Raw genomic sequence first — 23,615 nt, forward strand, 5'->3', positions numbered from 1 at the left:
CCCGAGCAACCATTAAAAGTACCAGTAAATCACTAAAAGCACCATTTATGTTAAAAGAATAATTATTTATTTTCAACAGGGGACATTATTTAAAATAGATCTTTCAAAAGTGTGTAACACGTATATTTTCTCTGCCTGTAAATACATTATTTTAAATGCTCTGCGTTTTTGATTGGTATTCAGGTGGTTAGTTCGAAACAACATTGTAATCGTTACTCTACGAGATAGAAGACACTTTCACCAAACACAATTCATTTCGTTTTCGATCCGTTGATCACTTATTATCTCACTTTGCATGGGGACAATTTCCAACTGTCTTCGATGGCACAGAATCTGAGTGCGGTTTATATGGAACGAAACTATCCAAAAACGATCGTGTCGCAAATGCAAATGTTGAAAATAGAATAAATCATCCTAAGATCCGTATGTACGAGTACTTAATAATATTAAATTAAAGTAGTTTATGTTATTACATAACAGCATACGCCTGGTCAAATGGAATACAAATACAAATTGGTATCATAAATATATATCCGTATCATATCATTTCGGGGCTCTTCCCAAATTTAGCTCAAATAGTGAAAAGTGTGGAACCCAAAAGCGGCTGCGGAAGTGGTTGGCATTTTGGTTTGGTCTTTTATTGCGGAATGTCTGAGAGCGAAGGATGGGCGGAGGATCCTGGATGCAGGACGCAGATCTACATGTGCCGGGTGTTGCCGAAGTTGATGCCGGACTGGGTGGCACCCTTGTTCGATCCGTACTGCAGGGAGATGACATTGGCGCCGGCGCGCAGCTGCTCATCGCTGAAGTTGCGCACGTTCTTGTCGGCCTCCTTGGGTCCAATCGATGGCTTGTTGAAGTTCGAGGCCTATAAGGAGGGGTATTATTAATGTGATTTTCAATAAATAAATATAAATATCTAGAATTTATTTAGGGTTCGTGTGGAAAAGGATCAGACTAATTGAATACTTTTCAAAACAATAATAATATTTTAACCAGTTAGGATTACTATTATTTTTATAATTTGAATTAGTCTTATAAACACAGATTTGTGATGATAGTGGAAGAACTATAAAAATACCGATAAACATGATCATATGCTGTTATATGTTATAAAAAATATAAATTCTTCTTGTAAAAGTAATCTTTGATCCCATTTTTTCAATGAAAAATGATGAAAAAACTATACAAATACCGATACAAATTGTAATATACTATTTAAAGTATAAAATATCAACATTCTTCTTATAAATTGATCTTTGATCCCATTTTTTGAATGAAAAATGATGAAAAAACTATAAAAATACCGATAAAAATGATCATATACCGTTTAAAGTATAAACAATCAACATTCTTCTTATAAAAGTGATCTTTGATCCCATTTTTCCCATGTAAGCAAGGGTAATCAGCTCACCTTGCGACCCAGCGACTGCAGGCAGATAACCACCGAGTTCAGATTCTGGCGCTCCCACAGGTCAACGCTCTGGAAGGTCTCCTGGGTGGGCACTCCGAAGTTCTTGGCGCACTCGAGGAAGGCCGAGATGTTCTCCATGCACTTGAAGGCCATCTTGCTCTCGTTGACCTTCTTGATGGATCCGGGCTGCAGGGCATTGGCCAGTTTGCACAGGATAACGCCATCCTTGAGCACTTCGAAGAAGTTGTCGGTGTCGCCGGATGTGTTGATGGGCTCAGCGGTGACGGCCTTGATCCACTCAAGGGATTCCTGGGCCAGCTCCTCGCTGTACTTGGAGTTGATCTAAAAAATAAGATAATTGTTAAGAATTAGTACAAAATTATTAATTATTTGCAGGAGAAAGCCACCTTGGACTGGTACATTTTCGGCTAATCCCAACCTGACTGCTGCACTTGGTAGACTAAAGCCAAAATCGGGGGTTAAATCAAGTACAGACCATTATTTTTTATTTGTGGGCCATTTCCCCACGCTTATCTCTTGAAATATCGCCGATAGCGGTCTTATCATTAATTGGTTATAAACATACAGCACTCTTCACCTTTCCCTTGTCTCGCACTCGTGACAATTTGGCGGTTATATTTCAAGTTCCGATAAGGATAAGATTGCACTCGGTCGATCGGGTTGGTTGGGTTCTCATTTCTCTCGCCGGCACTCCCCACAATTCCATTATTCTATATGTACAACTTATAAAAGTCAGTCACGTTCGCATGTTCTCTTATTGAATAGTAAGTGTAAGTATTCCATATTTGCCAATGCCGATAGCTTCGACTGAGAGCTATAGCCTGCTTTAAATCTGATCGTCTTGACCATATATGGGCCTAAGTTTACCGGCCGCTTGGGCGTCCTTCGCACCGATTTTGGCCATAGACAAAAAGCCACTTGTTGAGCCGAGCCAGCTGGCCCCCACTTCTATTGCCATTTCCACTCGTTTGGCTCAAAACCGCAAAAGCCAGAGTCGGAGTCCCAAAACAAACCGCAAAATCGTTGCGTGTCGCGTTTCCATTGGGCTTGCCAATAAAAATCCGAGTCAAAATGTTTAGCAAACTATGGGTCATATCGCAGAGACTCACTTAACACGTATTTATTAGTTTTATTTGATTGAATTGAATGGCTGTCGCTAACAGATTTCAGATTAGCTGACATTTTATCAGAAAGTTCAAGTACCTATACACAATTCAGGTTCATTTGGTAGTGATGATTTAAGCTAAAAGAAGTTATTTTTAGTCCTTAGTAATAAAAAAGTTATGATATGTATATGCTATAAAAAGTAACAGTTGATAACGGAAAGATAAAGGTTATTCAGGTTTTTGTTTATATTTGCTTGGGTTTTTTTGTGGGAAAATCCATTATTTATAAGCTTTCAGTTACTTTATAAAGGGAAACGTTGATATAGTACAACTTTTGAATTTTTCCATCTAAAACTCAGTCAAGAGAACTATTATTTTACCCACAATTGTGTTATTTTTTAGTATTTGTGTGATTTTTGCTCTGACTGGCAAGTCTATTAAAATAAATGATCTCAGAGAAAACAAATGGAACGATTGTCGCCAATTGAGTTGTATTCCACTCCTTATCGCCAGTCGTGGGGAAATGCAAACTCGTAAATTGAAGGGGATTGAAGGGGAGAAGTTGGCGATGCAGTAAAAAAAAAAGTGAAATACAGACCAGAAGCTTTCCCTGTGTTTGTTTGTACTTAATGAAGGTGAATGCACTTTGCGCACATTATATTATACCACTCCATCAAATTTCCACTCTTCCTCTTCAAAAACCAACAGAAGTTGGGAGTTATTGAAAATTTAAGACTTTTTTTTGGTTTGAGCTTAATAAAAACCAAAGATCTCTCATTGAGATATACAGAATAAAAGCGAAGAATATGGTAATCACCTGAAAATGTCTTTATCTTTGAATTTCACTGACTAAAACTAAAGATTATCGATAATTGCAATAGACCGTTGGGCAAATTGCTTTGTTCGAATTTTTGGGTATAACGGACAAGCATTTAACAGCAGAGGTCAGTTCATTAGAGCTCAATAGCCAAAAATAAGAGGAGAAAAGATTGAAACCGAATAACAGCATCATCCATCATCGAAGCGGAGAGAAAAGCACCAAGAAGCGTGAGACAATTAATAAAAGCAATTTCAGATTGACATTCTTTTTGAGAATCTGGCCGAAGCCAGAAGTTGATGATCATAACTTAGAGCCCCTGATGATGGCAGATAAATTGACACCCTCGGGGCAGATGAATAAATTTTGATTAGGAATAAATATGTTTATGGGATTCTGCGGTTAGTTTATGCATATACCATACATAATCGTAAACCAAAAGCCGTTAAGAGCCTAGTGAATACGGATCGTTTCTTACACGTTTTTCGAACCCCAATTCTTCCCAAACAAACCCCAACCAAATTTGACAGTTGGTGGTCCCGGCAGACACACAATGTTCGGAACTAAATGAAAAATGGTGCGGAATAGCCAAGTTATTTTGCCGTTCCTTCAAAGTCTTGTCTTCTTCTCTCCGCTTATTAAAATATTTTTAGCGTTGTTTTAATGAGTCAGCAGTCAGCGAATTTCATTCGTATTTTTTGTTTGCCTTAGCGCTATAAGGTCGACTCGAAATTCAACGGCGATCGCATGCCGGGGCATAAGTACAGCCCGTAATGGTGTACACCCATATATATAATATTTTAGTAAAAACATATGTACAGCTGTTTAGAACTTACTGCCTTATCGAGAGTGAGGAATTCCAGACAAAAAGCTTCCAGTTGATAGGAGAAAAAATTAAAATAACAATAATTAGAAGCGGAACTTTTAAACTTGGTCATCGTTTGCCGTTAGAAATGACGTCGGCGTAACGGTTTCCTTATGTTCTTCCTGACCAAAATTAGTTTTTCAGGCACTATTTTTTGGGTCTATGGGTCATATGATGAATTAACCACGATTACGGGCAATTACAAAACGGCGTGACAATGAAATGCTCGCTAGACTCAAGAACCTAATTAATTTCCCAGCTTATGATGTGGATGTACAATGTGTTTTTGGGGTTGGGTCTCTTTTACAAGTACGTTCTGGGTGGTTGGCATTCCACACGCAATGCGCATTAGTGACCGAGACATGCTAAGCCAAGCCTGGCTGGCTTTTAGTGGAATTAAAATTAAAATGACCTAAAACCTGGCTAAGGCAAGCTTCCCGCATACTCTTGGCTATCCAAAAAAACCCCCTAAAAAACTGAGGGTCAGCATAAATCCTAACTCCCAAGTAAAAAGTTTCTCTGGAGAGGGCCTGCCCACGCCAACTCAATTTAATTCACACCTACGCCACTTGAAAAGTGAAAATGTTGTTTTGGTGCCACATATGTAACTATTTATTTATTTATCATGATTCAGTCTTCACAATTGAGTGCGAGTTCCGAGAATTCTATTAGTTGATCTTGGTGCCCAAAAACAATTTCATATCAAAAACCACTGGAAGTTTCCGGTAATTCGGAAAAAAACAGATTTTAAAACTGCTTTGTAACAAGCTTGTAATAATATTGATACTTGGTTTTAAATTCCAGAATACAATATTTCAAACATTTAGTACCATTAAACAATATTATTTAAACTCTATAGACTTTTAATAACTCCAAAGAAATGTCTGGAAAGTCAGGACTTTATTTTAAGATATAATTTGCAATTAAAGGGAGAAACAAAGTGGTTCTAAAATTCTAAAAACGTTTCTTGCTTCGAACAATAACACATTTGACGGAAGTTTCCGCCCATCCGAAGAGTATCTGTATAAATTTACCCCGAAAAACCACGAGGGACCCAGACTGATGATCATTGCATAATAATCCGTTGTAGGATACCAGAGACCAGAGACAGGGGCACGTTTTCGCTTGGCTGATGGCTTTTTGAAGCCGATGACATCATGGCATCGTTATGGCTTGGATCTGAACTTTGGCAATATTTTAGCGTAGATGGTGATGATTAGTTAGATGTGTGTATTTCGAAAGGGATCGCTGGCAGTTGACGCATCGCCAGTCGGCAAAAAAAAACACTTCACTCCATTACGTAAGCTCGGCTTCAGAAATCAATCCATCGAATGGCCAGATCTGGTGATTATTCACTACCAGGCCGTTTCGATTTCGCTTTCTTTCGCGATGTGTCATGATCCATGACAATTGCTGACCGATATCTTTTTGGGTGGATAAATAAATGGAAAAACGACAAAAATGCCACAGCGAAAACATAAACAAAATCCGCAAAAATGTAACGAGGTCAATTATATGATTTTGAGTCTGGTTTACGACCAGGTTGAGTTCAGTTGAGTGAGTTGTAGGCCCAAGTCCGAGTGTCTTTATTTGGGAGGGGTTGCCACAAAACAAAGAGAACCCCATTTTTATTTGTCGAGGTGTTTTCGGTACTGGGAGTAGTTTCACCGGAAATCCAAAACAACATTTGATTTATGATAAAAATCGTTTTTGACCGACCTCCTCCCGCGACTGTTTATGGCTTATCTAAAAATGACGGTGACTGACTGACGGCCAACAAGTGTTTTGGGGGGATCGACAACGGGGGTTCCAGAGGGTATACCTATCCCCATCTAGGAGGTAGCTCATGTGGGCCAAGTGTTCCATTTACGTGTCGCCCGCACTGATAGAGGTACCTTTATAGATACATATAGTAGATATAGGGAGTTGGACACGTTGCGTGCTGCGGATGTACAAATGTACACAGTCTTTCGTATATTCACTGCTAATTGAGTGTGGATTCTTGGCTCCAAAAGCGGCCAGGTGATTAGTACGTGGCCAATGTTCCAATGGCTGAGATACAGCTGCGAACATGGAGGGAATCGGACAAGAAAGTAATTACTGTCAATTCCTAAGTCGAATGTTCTTTACCATATAATCTATTTTTTTTATAAAAAAAAGGTAAATGAAAAATTCTTTACGATCTATATAAATGTTCATCTTTAGAAAAGAGATAAAAATATTTAATTTTATTTTTTATATTTTTGATATCCAACACTTTGGTTCATAGTAACATTGTTCCAAAACATTTACCTGGACACATTGACTTTGTCATCCAATTTCCTTGAATCCTTTTGTTTACAAATTGGTAAACAATTTGAGGTAATTTGAAACCCTTACATTTTCTACCCATAACTATACGTGACAGCTGGCGGTATGAGTTTGAGGAAAAGTGGTTTCGTAATTAAGGTGGTACGATCCGATGGAAGGGTTGACAAACTAAAGGGGCAACGTATCCCTCTTCCGAAATTTGAGATCCATGCTCATTTGTCGGTGAGGTGAGTGCCATAAATGTCGGAAAAAGCACACACGCGAGTATAGAGAACCCAAGAAGCAAACAAAATGTTGTTTTCTTACGTTTTTACCTCACTTTTGTTTTGCTGTTTGCTTACGCCACATACTCATTTTTAAGTGCCCATGTGTATGGAAAAGGTGCTGCTATCGCTTCTTCCTTCTGTCACCCGTAAACCTAAAAGACCCCGAACCACGTACCCCCAGTAGAATTGAGTGATTCTCTGCGGCCGAAACCGGCAACTCATTCAAACGAAAAAGTGCTCAAAACTAACGACGTCTTATAGTTGGATGGTTCGGGGAGGAGTCGAGGAGGACGCAGGAGAGGCAGCTGGAGGGATGACATCATCGCCTTTAGCTCCTGGGGAGCCATTTGATCGCGGTTTGAAGTCGCGCCAGCAGCTGCGCTTTCAGGCATCGCGAAAACTGAAATAACACTCGCCTCTCATTCTCTTTTGGTATAGTATACCCTATCCCAAGGTTCTTCCTATCCCTGTTCCCAACGAACCTATAGCTAAGGTAAAAATCAAAGTGTTTTCCCTCATGTTCTAGCTTAAAATAGCGTGGTATAATAGCAAGCCTACAAATAATGACCTTTATAAAAGTTCCCAAAGTATTTTAAAAGTAGTTGTTTAACAACCATATTAAACTGTTTTAAATTAATAAAAATGATTAAAACATTAACCAACCCAAAGCTTAAAAGCCTCATAAATAACTATACCTAATATCTGATTTATTTATAATTTAAATCACTTGCAAACAAACTGAATTTAGCTTTCAGATAAGAAATTTAACCGGATACTACATTTTTAACCACAAGTGTGCTTTAAAAATGTGCTTGTTTAGATAATACCGATAAACAAGGTCTTTTTAGCAAGTGGGCTGACTCAAGAAAATGAAATCCGGGTAGCAAACTTTCAGATAAGCGAGCAAAAGAAAATACAAAATATTTCAGCATGGTATATTATATGGAAAAACCCTCAAGGGTATATAAAACTTCGGCTAAATGGTAATCCCATTTTTATTTCGTTTTTTGTTTGGGCAATGTTGTAACTGTAGTTGTTTTGTTGGACTGCACTTAATCCCCTTTGCCGGCGACATATACAATTTCACTCTGGCTTGTCCAGGGGCGGCTTGAATTGCGTAACCCCGACTCGGCGAGGGCTAAATTGTCGAAGGGTACGAGCAGTACTACAAGTACCCCCCACAAAAACCCGATGCATTTGTATGAGTGCATTTAATGCAAAGTGCTGCTAATGGACGGAACTAATGTTGTCAATTTACAAGGGGGAAGCTAGAATACTTCAATGTAGTTGAGATCATCCGAAAACGGGATATCTTTCGAATTGCAGTGGAAACTCTATAACTGGTACTCTGAAAGATCGTCTTATAAATTCAATACTAAGCTCCTAAGATTTATTATTTACAGCAATAAATTAAAATTTACATTTACTGCCTTCCCATTGTTCCGAAAGTCATAAATATGATATTACAAGTATTCACCAAAACTTGAAACTTCCAGAGCTCCACTATTTCGACACCTAGTAGTTCGAACTTGAAACTGAATCACCCGCACTGACAATGCCTTAAAATCACCTAAGTCATCTTCAAGCTTTCCAATTACGCATGCATCACCCATACATCTAGCTGAATATACATACTTGTTCGACTTATCAACGAAATGAGGTCATTCCTTGTTAGACGCTGGCAATTTCAAGACCATTTTTAGCTAAATTTTGGCATTTGGCGCGAGCAGATAAAAACCTGGCGTCGTATCGTAGCGCCAAATAAAGTCAATGCTGGCTCCAAACTTCCAAACTCACTCGCACACCCATGCAAAATGGGTTTTTTGGCCAATTTGTATACCGTGTTGTTTTGTTTGGGGCTTATTTTTGGGAGGTGGGGTTACTTTGTTGGTACTTACTTTGCGCTGGGCCTCGGCGGCGAAACCAGACTTTGCTGCACGGTTGGAAGCCATGGTTATTTGGTGGAGAAACGGGTTTGCAGGGAGCTAAAATGTAGGTTGGTCTTGGGCCTGAAGTGCACCACTGTCCACTGGAATGTTTGCCGCGGAATAAAATAAAACGGAGGAGCGCAAAGGTTTGTACGTCCGTTCGCAACGAGAGCTTACTGCGTTTTGAAAGGCGTCCGGAAATTTCAGCTCTATATATAACCTCTGAAACATTTCTGTACCTATTCGAGGTACACTTGGGTTGTACAAAGCTCCAGCCAGCGCTTATCAGCGTCAGCTGATTTGTTGTGGTGGTATTGATGATGTCATACAGCTTTTTTTAACGGCAGTTGTTTTTAAAAATAAAATGTGAAACTGAAAACTATCGATCACTGGAAAAAATAACCCACTAAGATTTTGAAATCTATTGTGTAGTCATCTTTTTACATAAAATTAACAGTTATAATTAATAGCAGTTCTATAAAAAAGTGTTTATCGATGATATGATATATATTTTCCCTTATTATTTTGAAAGCCTTTTTGATTCTAATAATATGTATGTTTGTTTTTCTTTTGAGACCCCAAATATTTCAGATATGTTTTTGTTAAGTGTACTAACTAAACGATAAGATAGAGCTCCGCTAGACTAGAATTCCATTCGTTACTTCCTATGTTCCGCCTTATCGATAGGGTACTGCAGCATTCCATTTAGGTGACCATGACACTTTGAGGGACCGTCTGGAAGCCAACAAGTTAGGAAACTGCTCGTTGAACTTTGCCTTGAGAATTAGTTACAGTTTATTCACATAAATATATATTTCGTTTAATCGTATAAATTATGCAATTGTGGTTTTTACGATAAGAAGCGAATTTCTTTAGTGTTTCAGTGTGGTTTCTAAATAAATAAGGGGAATTGCTTGTATAATTTGTTGTTCTGTTTGTCGTGTTCATTCTTTTGTGTGGGTGTGTGATATTTAATATTAAAAATACATAATTCAGCTTGATCTTCAAAGGTTTGTTAAGTTGGTAGCATACACATTTGATTTGATGTGGGCTTGTCTTTTGTTTTGATTATATCGCCATTAGGTTTATAACATAGGAAAGCAGTAATTAACTAGAAGTTAGGGCTTATTAGTTGCATACACATATTGCAATTATAATATATTAATCTATTAACGGTTTCCGCATGCGAAACGCTCGAAAATGAACTCTCTCCGATTCTGCCTACAATCGTTCTATAATCGATCAGCATCGATCATGCATCCTACTAACTGTTAAGGCCCTTTCGCTCAGATACAAGTGGGTGTGTGAGTTTCGTAGACTATGGGGGATGGTTTTACATATAGATGTATGTATAAATCGATTTATTTTTTACAATCTGTTTTGTTATGCATGCTTCGAGGGGGACGACGACTCTTTAAAAAATAATCATCATAATTTATTTTTGCACATGGATAAATACAAATTACAAGTATAAATGTGTATATATATAAAAAATGTTTTACCAAAAAATATATACGTAGACGCAAAAAAGACGCAATAATATACAGAGAACTTTACTATAATAAAAGGGTGACATAAGCATAATCAGATTTGGGACTCCTACTACGAATAGTACAATATGGTACTGCCGTTTCCACTAGGCCTAGGCATGTGTATATCAAGCACTGACATCTGTGATTACAGTGGGTGTATATATCCGCGTGTAATTGTTTTTTATTGTTTACAGGCTACCTATATCTGCTCGACTAACTGCCAACAGTATCAGCAAATAATTTCAATTGAATTTCTGTTCCTTTTTTTCTATTTTTTTTTCTTGTTTGTTTCGATTTTGTTTTTAATAAATAATACCTCACGGATTCGTTGGCTCAACGTAGTAAACTTAACTTACAGAACAACTGTGCAAAGTTGGGCAAAAAATAAAGAAGGGAGCGGATGCCCTCCCAGCAGTGAGGCGCTGTAAATGTGGATGGGGTTGATGGTATGTGGATACCGCGTCTTCGTCTTCGTTTATTGCTCGCTCGGGGCCCGACACGCACACAATTTGATCTGGGTGCCCCTTAGAATCTCGCGTTATCTTTTTGTTTAAACTAGGGGTTTGTCTACTAATTTTATATAATTTTCAATTATATACGCTGCTTCCGCGACTCTCCTGCTCTCTGGCTCAAGTTATACTCAATGTAAGCATGCACTTTCAACTTTTGAAGCGAGTTTTTAATTAAATTAGATCGAAACGCATCGAATCGAATCGAGAATTGCATCAAATGTTCATTTTCTTTAGCTTAGTTGTAGTGCTTCACAAACAGATTTCTTTGATATTGAATTGCTTCGCAAACGATCCCCAAACTCTGGGGACGATCTTCTTCAATCTATCTCTTTTTACGGTTTGTCTTAGTTCTTAACTAATTTTAACTTGCAGCTGCTACTCTTTTCCGTTCCTCGCTTGGAATCGGTCTCATCTTAACCCCCCGCTCTGATTCTGATTCAGATCTATCTATATAATGTGTACGTTTAAATATATAGGTTTTTATAAGCTTTTACGTTTTCCTGTTTTTAGTAACCATAATTTGTCGCACTGTCCACTCGCATTCCTATATAGATCTCATCCTATAAATAAATACTCCAACTCCACACACATTTAGCTATATCAAGATTTAGGTTTAGAAAACAATCAGGTTTGGTTTCCTCATCCAATTCACAGCAGCGATATATCTGGGGTGGACAATTAAAGGAAGATTAGTGGAGCTTTTAGAGGCATAAGAATTATAAAGGTACCTTTATTCTCGTGACTATCAGCAGTGACTAGCGTGGTGGTTGCCGCTGTGCTCGTCAGCAAGCTGTTATTGTTGTTTAGGTGTAGATCTTGTGACTCGATGCTCAGGTCAATCAGTTGGCTGGCAACCGGAGCAACTGCGTCCTGCAGCAGATTGATGTCACTAAAATGAAAGGGCATATTTAGAATAATATAAAACGAAGCCAATTCATGCCACTCACTTCTTGTTGTTGACATTCTCGATGTGACCATTGCCATTGGCCACCGCCGGGACAGTGTTGGTGCCCTCGAAGTCCACCAGCAACTTGCCGTTGCTCACCTGCTGCAGGTTCTTGGCATTCTCATCGATGATCATTGTGGAGAAGCTGTTGATGAGCGAGTTCTCCTTGTCTAGCACCGACTGCTCATACATCGCCTGGCTGTTTGGTGGCTCCTGGACAGTTTCCACGGGCGCGGGCTCAGATGCTGGCGTGGAATCTGCTGCGCTGGGTGAACCCTCAGCCGAGTTGTTGCTGCTGCCAGTTACGCTGCTGTTGCTGCTGCTGTTGTTCTCTGGAGCTGGTGCAGCAGGAGCTGCTTTGTCGTTAGCGTCCTGAAAAGAGGAGATTGGTTAGTTGAGTGTTGTCATTGTATGAATCATTGTAGGGGCTTAAAAATAAATCGAAATTGTTATGCATGACTCTCAAAAGAAACTGTTGACATTATAACATTGACATAACATAACAATAAATGAATAATACAAGATTAATTGCTTCCTTTTACTTATGACAAACTTGTGGGTACGACATGAGAATACATTAAGTTATTTTTAGTCGATCTAGATGTGTTGGCAACTTTGCTTGATAAAGTAAGATGTTATCCAGTAAATTTTCGACTATAAAGATCCCTACCTTGGAGGGTGTGGTGGCAGCACCTCCCTTGCGAGTGCGCAACATGATGGCCTCCACCCGCTTGCGGCGCTCCTCGCGCTCCTTCTCCTCCCGCTTGAGCCGCTCGGCCACCTCGACGCGCTGCTTCTCCGCCTCCTCCTTGGCCTTCTTCTCGGCCTCCTCGCGCTCCACGCGCTGTTTCTCCTCGTCCTCGCGCTTGCGTCTCTCCTCCTCCTCCCGCTGCTGGGCTTCCTGTGAACAAAAGTGGTCAATAAATTAGATTCCTTTGTCTTCTTTGTTCCCTTTGGGCGTAAACCTCTTACCTCAATAGCCTTGCGCAGGCGCTCCTCCTCGCCGCGGCGCTGTTCCTCGGCCAGTCTAGTGGACTCCTCCTCGAAGAGGCGCTGCCGCTCGGCCTCCTCTTCTTGGGCCTTAATCTCTGCCAGGCGTTCAGCCTCCAGTCGTTGGCGCTCTAATTCCGCCTGTCGTTCGGCCTCCTCGCGGGCCAGGCGTCGTCTCTCGGCCAATGCGGCCTTGGCCTCCTCCTCGGTCGTGATCTTCTTGGCCATCATCGATGCGGTCATCAGATCAGCACCCTCCGGCGGAGTGAGCTCGCGCACCTCGGAGTTCTCCTTGCTGCGCGACGGTTTCTTGGGCACAGCCTGCTCCTGGGTCTTGGGCGCCTCCTTTTCAGTTCCCTCGTCGGATTTTTCCTCTACATTTACTGAGGTAACCAAGGTCTCGGGCACAGGTTCCACCACCAAAGATGTTTCCTCCTCCTGACGAGCCACTTCTTCCGTTTTCTCAGAGTTCAGGGCCTCCTTCTCAGCCTTGCTCACTGGTGGAACAGCAACAGGAGCCTCGGTAGGAACTGCAGCCACTGCAGGAACTGGCACCTCTGCGGGCGTCTTCTCAGCCTCCTTGGCCACGCCGTTCTGCTCGGGAGCCGGGGCGGCAACGGGAGCTGGTGCTGCCGGGGCAGGAGCCACTTTTGTGATGGTAGTGGTACTGCTGCTGCTGACGATCATGGACCTGGTCATCGCAGAGGTATCCTTGGTTTTCGGCTCCTTGCTGAGCCGACTGATGCGCTCCGAACTGGCCGTGCGACTTGGCAGCGCCTTGGAAGCGGATGCCGCCTTGGGTACCGGAGGTTCCTGTGGGTTTATAATATATTTAATATCTTTTATAGGTTATCTATAGACTAGTAATTTACCCTTTTTGAGGGCGTCTTCTTCTCGGCACTGGTCAGCCGCGATGAGCTGGAGGTCACGATCAGGGAGGTGGACATCAGGTTTGCAGTTCGTTTGGGTGTCGTTTGTGCGGATGGCGAGGCGGCTGCTGCCTTCACGGGCGGCTTTTGATCCCTCTTGAGTTTGTTGATCTCTGCGGGGTTAGAAAAGTTTTACTCCTGTTCCAAATAAGTACATTAAAGCAGACTTACCATCGAGGGACATGCCCGTTCCGGCGATGCTGGCGGGCCTGGGTTTGCGGGGTGCCGTTGCCGGTCGCCTGGGGACCATCCCGGTTGTGGACATGTTTGTCGATGTGGACATGGCGCTGCCGGGCCTTGAGCTATTGAAGTGTCCGCCGGGCGTGGCATTTCCCGATCGCGAGCCTAGAGAATCCAAATATGATTAGAACAATTACGAGATGAGCGGTTTTTAGGGGATAAGAGGGTGTCAATATGGATGAGCTTATGTGGAGCACCAAATAAAGCGTACGTGAGTAGTGACCGTCACCAGAGTTTACCATTATTGCAGGGGGAAACACAGGGAAAACACAAAACCAAATGAGGGGACACAAGTTAACCAAGGTACCAACAGACAAGGAAGTTTCCAATTCTTACACATATAGAGCGAACATAATGAGGATACACAAAATAAAACCAAGGACCAAAGAACATATACCAATTACCAGGATGAGATAGGCCCAGTATCGACTGAGCCCATATATACTTAGTATTATGTGTGTTTTTAATGTTATGCAATGGCTAAAACGTAAAATAAATGATAACCAAAATGAGAATAATAATAATAATAACAATATATGTATGTTTCGCTTCACCATGTGATAAAAACCGATATAAATAAGTGTAACTATGGATACATACGAACGAAACGACCGACAGACGGCGACAGGCAGCAACAATATGGACCACGAATACCCGAATAAGGATCTATTATGATAATGTGATGATGATAGTCCCAAATGAATGAGGAATTTTGACAACTACAGTGCGATATATCGAAGATAATATACATTTCCAATTAAACGGAAATCAAATCATGAATTTTTTCAGTTTTAGGTAATGGGATTTCAGAATATCATTTATAAACACTGACTGTTTATAGAATTATAGTACAAAAACGGACTTGCGGAATGCATTTACTGAATTTTCAAAACCGAATGAGATGAACATTGGATCACAAATTGCTGCTCAAATGAACTAAGGACAACCTCGATCGGTCGTTCTTCGTATGTCCTCTATGGATCGATCTACCGGGGAACCAAAGCCTATGCGAGTGTACAGTGTAAGTTTCTTGTTGTGTGTTTTTTGCGGAGTGTGGTGAAAGTTCAAGTTAGCCAATTGTGGTGCGCGAACTGTTGTTTTTGTGGTTTGTAGTGGTGGCTATCGGTAAGTACTCGAGGAAATGGGTAGATGGCTACAACGCTATACGCAATCTGCAGAGGATTTGGATTTTAGCTTTTAGTGTGTGGTGTGTGGTAGTGCTAGTGTGTTTTTGGATTGGTGGTTTCGAGATGTTTGATTTCGATTTGGTTGTTTTTTTTGTTTAGTTTTGTTTTGTTTAATCGCACACACCTGCATTCACTAACAAACTAGCAGAGTTCATGAGCAACAATGAGTTGGGATCGAGATCGAGAAAACGGTGGGGGTTAGTAGAGATCGCATATTGCTGCTGCTGGCCACGCCCAGTCGCGTTCGCGCGGAAGGATGCAGAGTTGAAGGATGAGGCTGAGGCAAATGATGACTGGAGGTATTTCTTAGTTGCCGCAGTTTGCAGGCCGAGTGTGGACTGGCGCAGGTGGTGCAGGTGGTTGGGTGTTGGTTGCTGTGGTGCTGTGCTGCCATAAACCGACCAACTGCTAATCTGTGTCATGCTCTTACTGGTGGTGTCCCGCTGCCCGCCGGCACCGCTGGCCAGCGGTCGGAAGCTGGTCGAGATGCCGCCGCCCAGCGAGTACTTTCCGCGCTCCCGCTGGCCACCACCACCTCCTCCGGCCAGGTGGGTCATGCTGCGGGACATGATGCCGGCGGCACTGGAGCTTCCGCTGCCGGCGCTACCCGCCCTCCGGGCTCGGGCACTGGCCGCCGCACCGCGTCGCCCCCCTCCTCCGCCCAGCGAGGCGGTCTCGTCCAGCATCTCCAGCTCCCGTTCCCGCCTCTCGCGCTCCAGAATGGCCCGCATGTGCTCTCCGTTCCGGCGTATCGGCTGCGCCAGCTGGTCCAAGCGGTTCATCGAGTAGGCCCGTCCTGCGGTTCAGTTGAAAGTGGTTGTAATTGGTTTCGTGAATCTTTTTGAGCCTGGCTCTGGCTGCGGATCCTTAGGGAGCTACGCTTATCTACTCACGATTGCGTTCGAAATAATATTGAAAGGGCTTTGAAAAATGTAAGGAAAATAACCTATATCTATCCCGAGAAATTTATTTTTTTAGATATATACATTTTTTGGTAATTTCCGAAGATATTATAAATTTAGAATTTTTTTAACGTTCTATTGGAAATGGTTTTTTAAAATTCTTTAAGTCTGGCGACAGAAAAAGTATTTACAAGAATTATTCAAATTGGATAACTGAACGAATATATATATTTGTTTTTTTACTGATCAGTGATCAGTAGGATAAAAACCCCAGGATAAACCAAATGGTTTATTTTTCCTGAAAATATATTACCTTATATTATTATATTTATAAATTCAAAGCCCCATTAGCAATAATATTTCAAACGCAACTGCAGTTACAAGAAGACGGCACAAAGAGATGTGGATAAACTTGGCTACAAAATGGTGTTTACAAGGTGTGTATCAAAGAAGAATGTGAGTTCAGGATGGCTGGTGTGTTTTGTACAGTGTTTGTTTTTGTGCGTGGAAAAAAGTTCTGGTGTTCTGAGGTGTTTCAGGTGGCTAAATGGGAAAGTGCGTTCCTTTTTCTCACTTTCTCTCTGCCCAAGCAGCAAAGAACCCGGGAATCGACAGAAATATAAAGTCAGGGGCTGGAGGGGCAACTCTTGGTCCGGAATGGGCTAAACCAAAAGAAAACTCAACTAATTGGATGGAAGGATGTCGAATGAAGAGCTGATGATGCGTAGCTGGACGATGAAGCTGATCGCTGGATGATTCAGATTGCTATTGGAGTGTGTGCTGGATGTCTGGGGATGGGGGATCGGCTGGGTGGGTCTTACCTGGGGTTCTGGCCGGCGTGGTGCTCAGGGAGCCTCGCGAACCATAATGCCCGTCTCGGGGGCTGGGTATTGTCGGCATGAGGTCCGTTTTCCTGCGGTAAACGCTTCGGAACATCATGGGCGATGAATCAACGCTATCCTCTGCAATATTCGGTTTTGGGTTGTTGGTTTTTGTTTTGTACATGGTTTTGGATTTTGATAATGGATTTTTAGATGCAACTGCCGAAATGATTCACTTGCGATTTCGGTCTCAAAATAATAAAAAAAATAGAACTTAATTACTAGGAACGATAGAAACCAAAAGCGAAAATAGCTAAAAATTGGAAAGTTTTTACACTGGTATTTGCCTGAGGTTATATCTCAAAAAACTATGCTATCATTGGTTTTTATAATATATTTCTTGTAGTTATATAGGCTTTTAGATTTCTTTACTGCTTAAAATATTAATATTATAGATAGGACCAGTGTAAAAGCTTTCGGTACAAAAGAACCATGCTGTTGGGGAACTACGTTAAATTCCTTATAGACGGCCGATGCTGCTTTAGAGGGCGCTTGGTATCTGTATAATCTTTGAGGGCGTAAAAAACATCATGCAAAACTGATCGGCGCAAGACATGCCATCGATTTGGGTTAGGGGGTAGAGACAACGAGTTAAGAGCTTACGGCGGGGGTTACGATTACGATTACGGGGTTAGGGTTGCTTTTTGGGTTACGGCAAAACAAAAATCGGGGTCAGAACGAGAATTGGGGTTAAGAACGAGGAGGAGCTGAGAAGAGTAGAAGAACCCTCACCCTTACGATACGAGTTATGGTTGTTAAAGTTGTTGTGGCCTGCAGTTGTGGTGCTTGTTGCTGTAGTTGTTGTGAGATTTGTAGGTCTGTGCGCGTTGGCTGTTTGTTTGGAAGTGGGCGGCGTATTGGGATTGGCCGGCCCATCGATATTTATCTCGCTGCCGGCGATGGAGAGCGAGAACCGCTTGGGCGGCTCGTCATTGGAATAGCCCCAATTGAACACCTCGTACATGGAGGAAGACTTGCGTCGGTGATCTGTGTGAAGTCGGTGGTTTTTTCGATTTGTTTTCAGAGAGATAGAGAAGTGAACGTTACAGAGGTGTGATTGCTGTTTGCTTTTGGGTGCAAATCATATTGGAAAACAAATTTAAAAAAAAAAACAAAATAGGAAACAAAAGTGATCGTGCCGTGTGAGAAGTCTGTGGGTGCTAGGGGGTTTGTATCTTCTATATAATAAAAGTAATTCACATGTACACCATCCGGGCACAGTGACAGATAACATGGTAGAGGGTTATACAAAATCTCTAGTTTGCGGGGCACATGTAAACAATAACTGGGACTTGTCAATTACAAGAGTTACGAGTGTCTAAGGTAACGATAACGATAACTGCAAAGTAAAATTTAATCTCATTATGTGTGTCTGGTGTCTCAGCGAGTGTGGAGTGTTCAAGAGTGTGTGTATTTCTGTTTCGGGGGTGACTGAGGTGCCGCCGGTGGCATCGGGACTCACCATCTTGACGGTCCGTCGATGAGGAGGCACGCTTCTTAGCACCACTGTCGGCAAGTTCACGCTCTGAACTTCGACGTGTGAGCGAGGCGCCCGCTACGTTCGATATAGATGTGGATCTGGAGGGAAAGCAGTAATGTTAGTGATAGTCAAAACTTCTAGAATATAAAATATCCCTACATATAATATAAATAATGTTTACTCATGGTGAAATAGTATTATCGTATTTGATAAGCAAACAAAAATCTATTGGTTGTTAGTTACCAATTGGAGGTGAATGAACAGCTAATCGATCTATTGCTTCATAGTTTTTTTAGGACATTTATTATTTTTAATTAATATAACAAATTGAATTAGTTTCAAGTTGAAAGCTATTGCCTTATTTCGGTAAACAATGTCGTCATTAAAAGATCAAGGAGTGATAACGAAAATTAAATAATGAAAAGTCTAGGTCATAATTTTGCATGTCTTTCAAAGTAAAGCGATAATTAGTCATGTGCAACACAAAGCCCAGATAAAATCGGCCAAAAGCAAATATGTGTGTTTTGTGCGAGCTTTTTGCGTGTGCTGAGATAACTTTCATTCGGATCTCACCTCCGCTGACCCCAAAAGGCACTGGGCGATACCAGGCCATAATCCGCGGGCACATCCAGCAGGCGGGGAGTCGAGGAACCAAAAGCAAAGCCGATGGAGTTTCTGTCCCGCTTTTTGACTTCTATCCGGGATTCGCGTTCCTAGGGGGGATCAAATATGGATTACAATTACAGTTTATAGGGTTGAGGTAAGCCCCACCCACCTGATTCTTTTTGAGGATATACTCGCGGCGTTCCTTCTCGGCCTCGAAGATGGCCCTCTTGCGCTCCTCTACCTGGTGGCGCTTCTCTGTGTCCCGGACGCGGATCTCCTCGATGCGTCGCCGCCGCTCCTCCTCCTTTTGTTCGCGATACCGCTGGGCGGCCTCTGCCTGAGCGCGCAGCTCCTCGATCTTCCGGTGGCGCTCCTCATTTTGTCGATCGCGGGCATATTTCAGCTTCTCCTCGCGGTCTTTGGACGCTAAAAGCGTAGCAAATTAATAGAGATTCTGATTCGCACATATAAGGGAATAAATTGAATTTTGGACAAACAAGTTACGGTTCGCAGGCAAATAAAAGTGGGGAATATTTTCAGCAGTTGCTACCTGTGGCCGAAAAAGAAATCAATAAATATCTGCTTAATATATGTAGGTACCCTCTATTTCTCGACTTTTGCCGGCGAGTTATTTACATGAGCCGAGAGCTGACGTCATCGACGATGTACACTCGCTTTTTTTTGTGGGTCAATTGACAAACTAGCAGCAACAACAAATACATGGAAAATAATACCGCCGCCCCCGACCGAAAAATTTGCCTATGTGCAAAATGGACGAACAATATAATAGAAACAAAAAAAAGAAAGCAAATAGCTAATGCAAGCGCACATTTTGTTCTATTGAAATGACATTGAGGCCGGAAAAATGCGAAAAACAAACAATAATAATAATATTATTCTTAACATGCGGCTGGGCTGCGAAAAGTCTGCATAATCGAATTGGGAACCGGTTCTTATCGCGTTATCGGTTAAGATATTTTTGGAATTCCATGACGTAAGTGAGACGACAAAGGAACAACTGCAAGTCAATCTTGTCGCTCGTTACAGGTGCGAAAATTTCAGGCAAATGAAATATTATCATCGGCCAAGGTCGCAGGCAAATTTTTGTGGATTTTCTTAACCCCCTGGGCGTTGCATTTACATATGTTTTGGAAAGCCAAGAATCTTGCAATTGATTTTTCGCTAGAGAAAATCAATCTTTTAATTACTTTTTGCCGTCCTTCTTTCTTATTTAGTGGAAATGAATTTAATATGTGGTCGTATTTATATTCAGATTTAAAGATTTCGCATTGTTTGTTCGAAATAGCAAATGTTTGCAAATTAATGCATATAAGTCTTGAATGAGTTTTGCATTTGTTAAGAGAAACAAAACTAACTTTAACAAAATGCAAATTAGGCGTGACTTCGATTTTTACTGAATTCCTTAAGTTGGAAAAAGTTGAAGCATCTCATATCTCTCGTCACCAAAACTCTTTGAAGAACAATATTTGTCATTACATGAAATATTCGCAAATACTTATTCATTTATTAATATTTTTTGTTTACTCAAAAACGCTTATACTTGTTTTTAAAAAATATGCGAGTAAGATATGCCTGTTTTTATAAGAAAATGCAGTACCCTATTGACATCTTAAATCGAATTAGATATTTTATAATTTGAATCATGTTTAATGGGAATTTATGATATTAGTATGCACTTCAAGAGGTCAAACGAGCGTAATACTTAATATTTAAAATCAACATAGATAGTTAAAGTTTTAATTTAAGAAGAATCGCGTCACTTTACAAAAGAAGAGCAGATAAGAAGACATTCCAATGAGGAAAACAGTGGTTCTCAATGATTTCCAGACTTGTAATAGACTGGTGACAGAGGTATTCCGGGGGTTAAAATCGCGATAAGGAGGACTATGGGTCTTATTTGTTAGTGAGATCATGCGGCAAGCATTTAGAGCATTCGTATTTGTGGGCGGAGCGGTACGGGGCGTGGCCGTGGCTCTTCAAATGAGCCGTATTGGAATGCCAACTACCTTGAGAGTCGTCTTCGCTGGCGGAGAATTGCCCGCCCACCTGGGCGAACCAATGCAAGGTTGCGCCGGCGCTGCAGCCCGTGATCTTGGCAGGTGCGAGTGCGTGGGCTGGAGTTGAGTTTTGTGAGGTTTTTGAGATTTTTAAAGCGCTTTCATATATATACATATAGTGCAGAAGATATAGAGGTGCCCATTTTATGTAACCCGCGAGATAATCCCCCTAGAAGGCTTACCTTTTCGCTCGGCGCTGCCCTCGCGACTTTCGGTTCGCTTGGATGTGTTTTCCACTGCAAAATAAAGTACGGAAAAATGGGTCTGATAAGTACAGGGATTTTCCGGAGTTTTACACGGACGTTTTTCGTTTTCGTGTGGGGAAAATCAATTGCCGTTCCGTTTTGGCAAAAGGAAAGGTGGAAAAACGACGGCGAAAGAGCGGAGGAGGGAGGGAACACAAAAACACACACACACACACACACAAATACAGGGGCAGCAGCTGCGATGACGAAGCGAGAGACAGATGAAAATACGGGAAAATAATGTATGTCTCCCTCTCTCTTTCTCGTTCTCGTTCGTCTTCAGGACTGGAACTTATTTATAAACTCAAAACTCCGGATCCGAATCGGGGGAACTCGAAATATCCACCCATTTTGAGGGGGAGACACTTCTGGCTTCTTGGCTTTTCCCTTCCTCTCTTGCTTTTTTCTCTTTTTTCACTCCGTTTTTGCTTTTTGGCCGTGGTGTGAGTGCCGTTTTGCTGCGCAGTCGACCAGCACTTTTTGGCCATTGAAAACGCCCCGGAATCGCGTAAATCCTGGCCGTTTTTGGATCGCCGCCCACGCGGAGGGCTTTGTCCTTCGATTTCGCACTGCACACAGGCTGTTTTCAATGCGTACCTTCTGGATTATTCGAAATATTTTCGTGTTGGACCCCAAGACTCGCCATATTCACTTCGCTCTTTTTTTTAGCGCTGCAAACAATGTGACCAGAGCCGGGGTGCTGCGATATACCAGGCAACGCGGCTGGTGGGAAAATACCTTTTGATTTTATAAAAATACCGGAAGAGTACCAAGTAAATTAGAAATAAGTAAATATTAAGTTTGTTTGAAGTGAATGTATTTAAACAAATAATTATTTAAGTAATTAAATCATATTTCACGTTTGTTTTATCCTGTAGAATTAACAAATCTGTTAGTTTCAGAAGGTGCGGTATATTTTAAATACCCAGACAGATTCAAGGTACACTTTGTATAACTTAGGTACGTGTTTTTAAAATTAGGTTAGAGGAATCATTAAAATAAATCAATGAAGCCACAAAATTGTTATTAAAACTTTAAAAAAAATTACAAATCGAAACTCAGCGGTGTAAATTCATTCCAAAAATTTATTCAGTAACTTGACCATAATCTAAGGGACCCTAAACAAAGTTTTTCATAAAAGCTAATGCTTCTCGGCGGCTATGCAGAGTTTGGCCAACAGGGCGGTCAGCTGCAACAGCGAGTTGATTCCATCGACGATCTTCATGTGTGTGATGCCGATCTCCCGGATAAAGTCCAGCTTCAGGTGCTCGTCGATGTTGATGCGCTTGCAGACGCGGAATATGTTTCCTATGATGTCTTCCGGGGAGTAGCCAAGCTTCCACAGCTTGGCTAGGATTTTGTAGGCCTTGTGGATATCGTTGGCGGCACAGTGATGTATCATCTCCTCCAGGAGCTTGGGATGCGGCTCATCGCACACCTTGAACACGTTCTCGGCATTGATATCTCCGAATCCCTGGGCGGTGGACTGAAGATTGTTCAGGCCCTGTCGCATGTCACCTTGGGCGGTAAAGACGATGGCCTCCAGGCCATCCTCCGTGTAGTTGAGCTTCTCCCACTTGGCCACCTCGATTAGCTTGGCCAGAACCTGTGCATCGGAAAGTTTGGTGAATCGCAGCATGGCACATCGCGACTGGATGGGTTCAATGATCTTCTCGCTGGTGTTGCAGGCCAAGGCGAATCTCGTGGTGCTGCTATAGATCTCCATGGTGCGGCGCAAGGCCTGCTGGGCACCCTCTGTCATGCTGTCCGCCTCATCGAGGATCACAATCTTATGCCTTCCGCGGGGCAGTGTCACCTTTTGCTGGGCAAACATCTTGATCTTGTTGCGCACCACATCGATTCCTCGCTCATTGGAAGCGTTTAGTTCTAAGACCGCCTCCTTATAGCTATCTCCCAGAAGGATCCTCGCCAGACACTGGATGGTGGTGGTCTTGCCCACGCCAGGAGGACCCTAAACAACATGATAAGTACTCTTTCAAAGGTTGTAGTCCTTAAAAACTCACCGCTATGATAATGTTGGGTGCATTTCCCTGGGTGGCGAAGACGGATAGTCTAGCAACTGTGTCCTCATTTCCCACTATCTCCTTGAACTTCGCCGGGCGGTACTTCTCAATCCAAGGCAAGTGGCTACGCTTGTCGTCCGCAATTTCCTCTGGCATTTTTGTGCAATTTTATAAATTTGCAAGACAAACAATTGTTTGGCGTGGGGCTGCAGTATGACCGTACCTTGGGCGCCAAAATACGAGTGTTTGGTATTTTGGTCTAGTATATGTTCAAACATTCCATCGATTTTTTGTTGAAGTATTTTTAGCGTTTTTTGAATGTTTTTATAATAATTT

General features: G+C 41.9%; 3 protein-coding genes across 15 annotated transcripts; all 3 read right to left on the reverse strand.

The window, feature by feature from the left end:
• Positions 1 to 101: 101 nt before the first annotated feature.
• LOC119553793 (myophilin) lies at positions 102 to 8,924 on the reverse strand. 2 transcript variants are annotated; one of them, XM_037864404.1, is made up of 3 exons: positions 8,698 to 8,924; positions 1,415 to 1,756; positions 102 to 868 (listed from the first exon to the last, which is right to left on the reverse strand). In XM_037864404.1, the coding sequence occupies exons 1-3, from the start codon at positions 8,749 to 8,751 to the stop codon at positions 698 to 700; spliced, it is 567 nt and encodes a 188-aa protein (XP_037720332.1). In that variant the 5' UTR covers positions 8,752 to 8,924; the 3' UTR covers positions 102 to 697. The 2 variants fall into 2 exon arrangements, with proteins under 2 accessions (XP_037720332.1, XP_037720333.1); XM_037864405.1 differs by lacking the exon at positions 8,698 to 8,924 and adding an exon at positions 1,822 to 1,851.
• A 722-nt stretch (positions 8,925 to 9,646) lies between these two features.
• On the reverse strand, positions 9,647 to 21,954 carry LOC119555684 (ensconsin). 12 transcript variants are annotated; one of them, XM_037867307.1, is made up of 16 exons: positions 21,853 to 21,953; positions 21,193 to 21,246; positions 20,960 to 21,067; positions 19,102 to 19,358; positions 18,900 to 19,039; positions 18,309 to 18,424; positions 17,579 to 17,833; positions 16,787 to 16,927; positions 15,188 to 15,859; positions 13,808 to 13,981; positions 13,580 to 13,749; positions 12,690 to 13,520; positions 12,388 to 12,618; positions 11,719 to 12,089; positions 11,500 to 11,660; positions 9,647 to 11,436 (listed from the first exon to the last, which is right to left on the reverse strand). In XM_037867307.1, exons 1-16 carry the CDS (start codon positions 21,899 to 21,901, stop codon positions 11,420 to 11,422), a joined length of 3,747 nt encoding a protein of 1,248 aa, XP_037723235.1. In that variant the 5' UTR covers positions 21,902 to 21,953; the 3' UTR covers positions 9,647 to 11,419. The 12 variants fall into 12 exon arrangements, with proteins under 12 accessions (XP_037723235.1, XP_037723236.1, XP_037723238.1 ...); XM_037867308.1 differs by having other exon boundaries at positions 15,494 to 15,859; positions 21,853 to 21,948; XM_037867310.1 differs by lacking the exon at positions 20,960 to 21,067 and having other exon boundaries at positions 15,494 to 15,859; positions 21,853 to 21,954.
• A 368-nt stretch (positions 21,955 to 22,322) lies between these two features.
• Positions 22,323 to 23,582, reverse strand: LOC119552748 (replication factor C subunit 2). The gene is made up of 2 exons (XM_037862536.1): positions 23,280 to 23,582; positions 22,323 to 23,227 (listed from the first exon to the last, which is right to left on the reverse strand). The coding sequence occupies exons 1-2, from the start codon at positions 23,433 to 23,435 to the stop codon at positions 22,397 to 22,399; spliced, it is 987 nt and encodes a 328-aa protein (XP_037718464.1). The 5' UTR covers positions 23,436 to 23,582; the 3' UTR covers positions 22,323 to 22,396.
• Between the last annotated feature and the right edge of the window lie 33 nt (positions 23,583 to 23,615).

Source organism: Drosophila subpulchrella, chromosome 3L (assembly GCF_014743375.2).
Source record: "Drosophila subpulchrella strain 33 F10 #4 breed RU33 chromosome 3L, RU_Dsub_v1.1 Primary Assembly, whole genome shotgun sequence".
NCBI lineage: Eukaryota > Metazoa > Arthropoda > Insecta > Diptera > Drosophilidae > Drosophila > Drosophila subpulchrella.

Coding starts and splice junctions, on each gene's coding strand:
- LOC119555684 (XM_037867307.1), bottom strand. CDS start 21,901: ATGGCGAGTCTTGGGGTCCAACACGAAAATATTTCGAATAATCCAGAA. Junction 21,247..21,852: donor TATTTCGAATAATCCAGAAG/GTACGCATTGAA, acceptor TTTATTTTGCAG/TGGAAAACACATCCAAGCGA. Junction 12,619..12,689: donor GCCTGCGCAAGGCTATTGAG/GTAAGAGGTTTA, acceptor TTTTGTTCACAG/GAAGCCCAGCAGCGGGAGGA.
- LOC119553793 (XM_037864404.1), bottom strand. CDS start 8,751: ATGGCTTCCAACCGTGCAGCAAAGTCTGGTTTCGCCGCCGAGGCCCAG. Junction 1,757..8,697: donor CCGCCGAGGCCCAGCGCAAA/GTAAGTACCAAC, acceptor CTTATTTTTTAG/ATCAACTCCAAGTACAGCGA. Junction 869..1,414: donor TGCAGTCGCTGGGTCGCAAG/GTGAGCTGATTA, acceptor CCCTCCTTATAG/GCCTCGAACTTCAACAAGCC.
- LOC119552748 (XM_037862536.1), bottom strand. CDS start 23,435: ATGCCAGAGGAAATTGCGGACGACAAGCGTAGCCACTTGCCTTGGATT. Junction 23,228..23,279: donor CACCCAACATTATCATAGCG/GTGAGTTTTTAA, acceptor CATGTTGTTTAG/GGTCCTCCTGGCGTGGGCAA.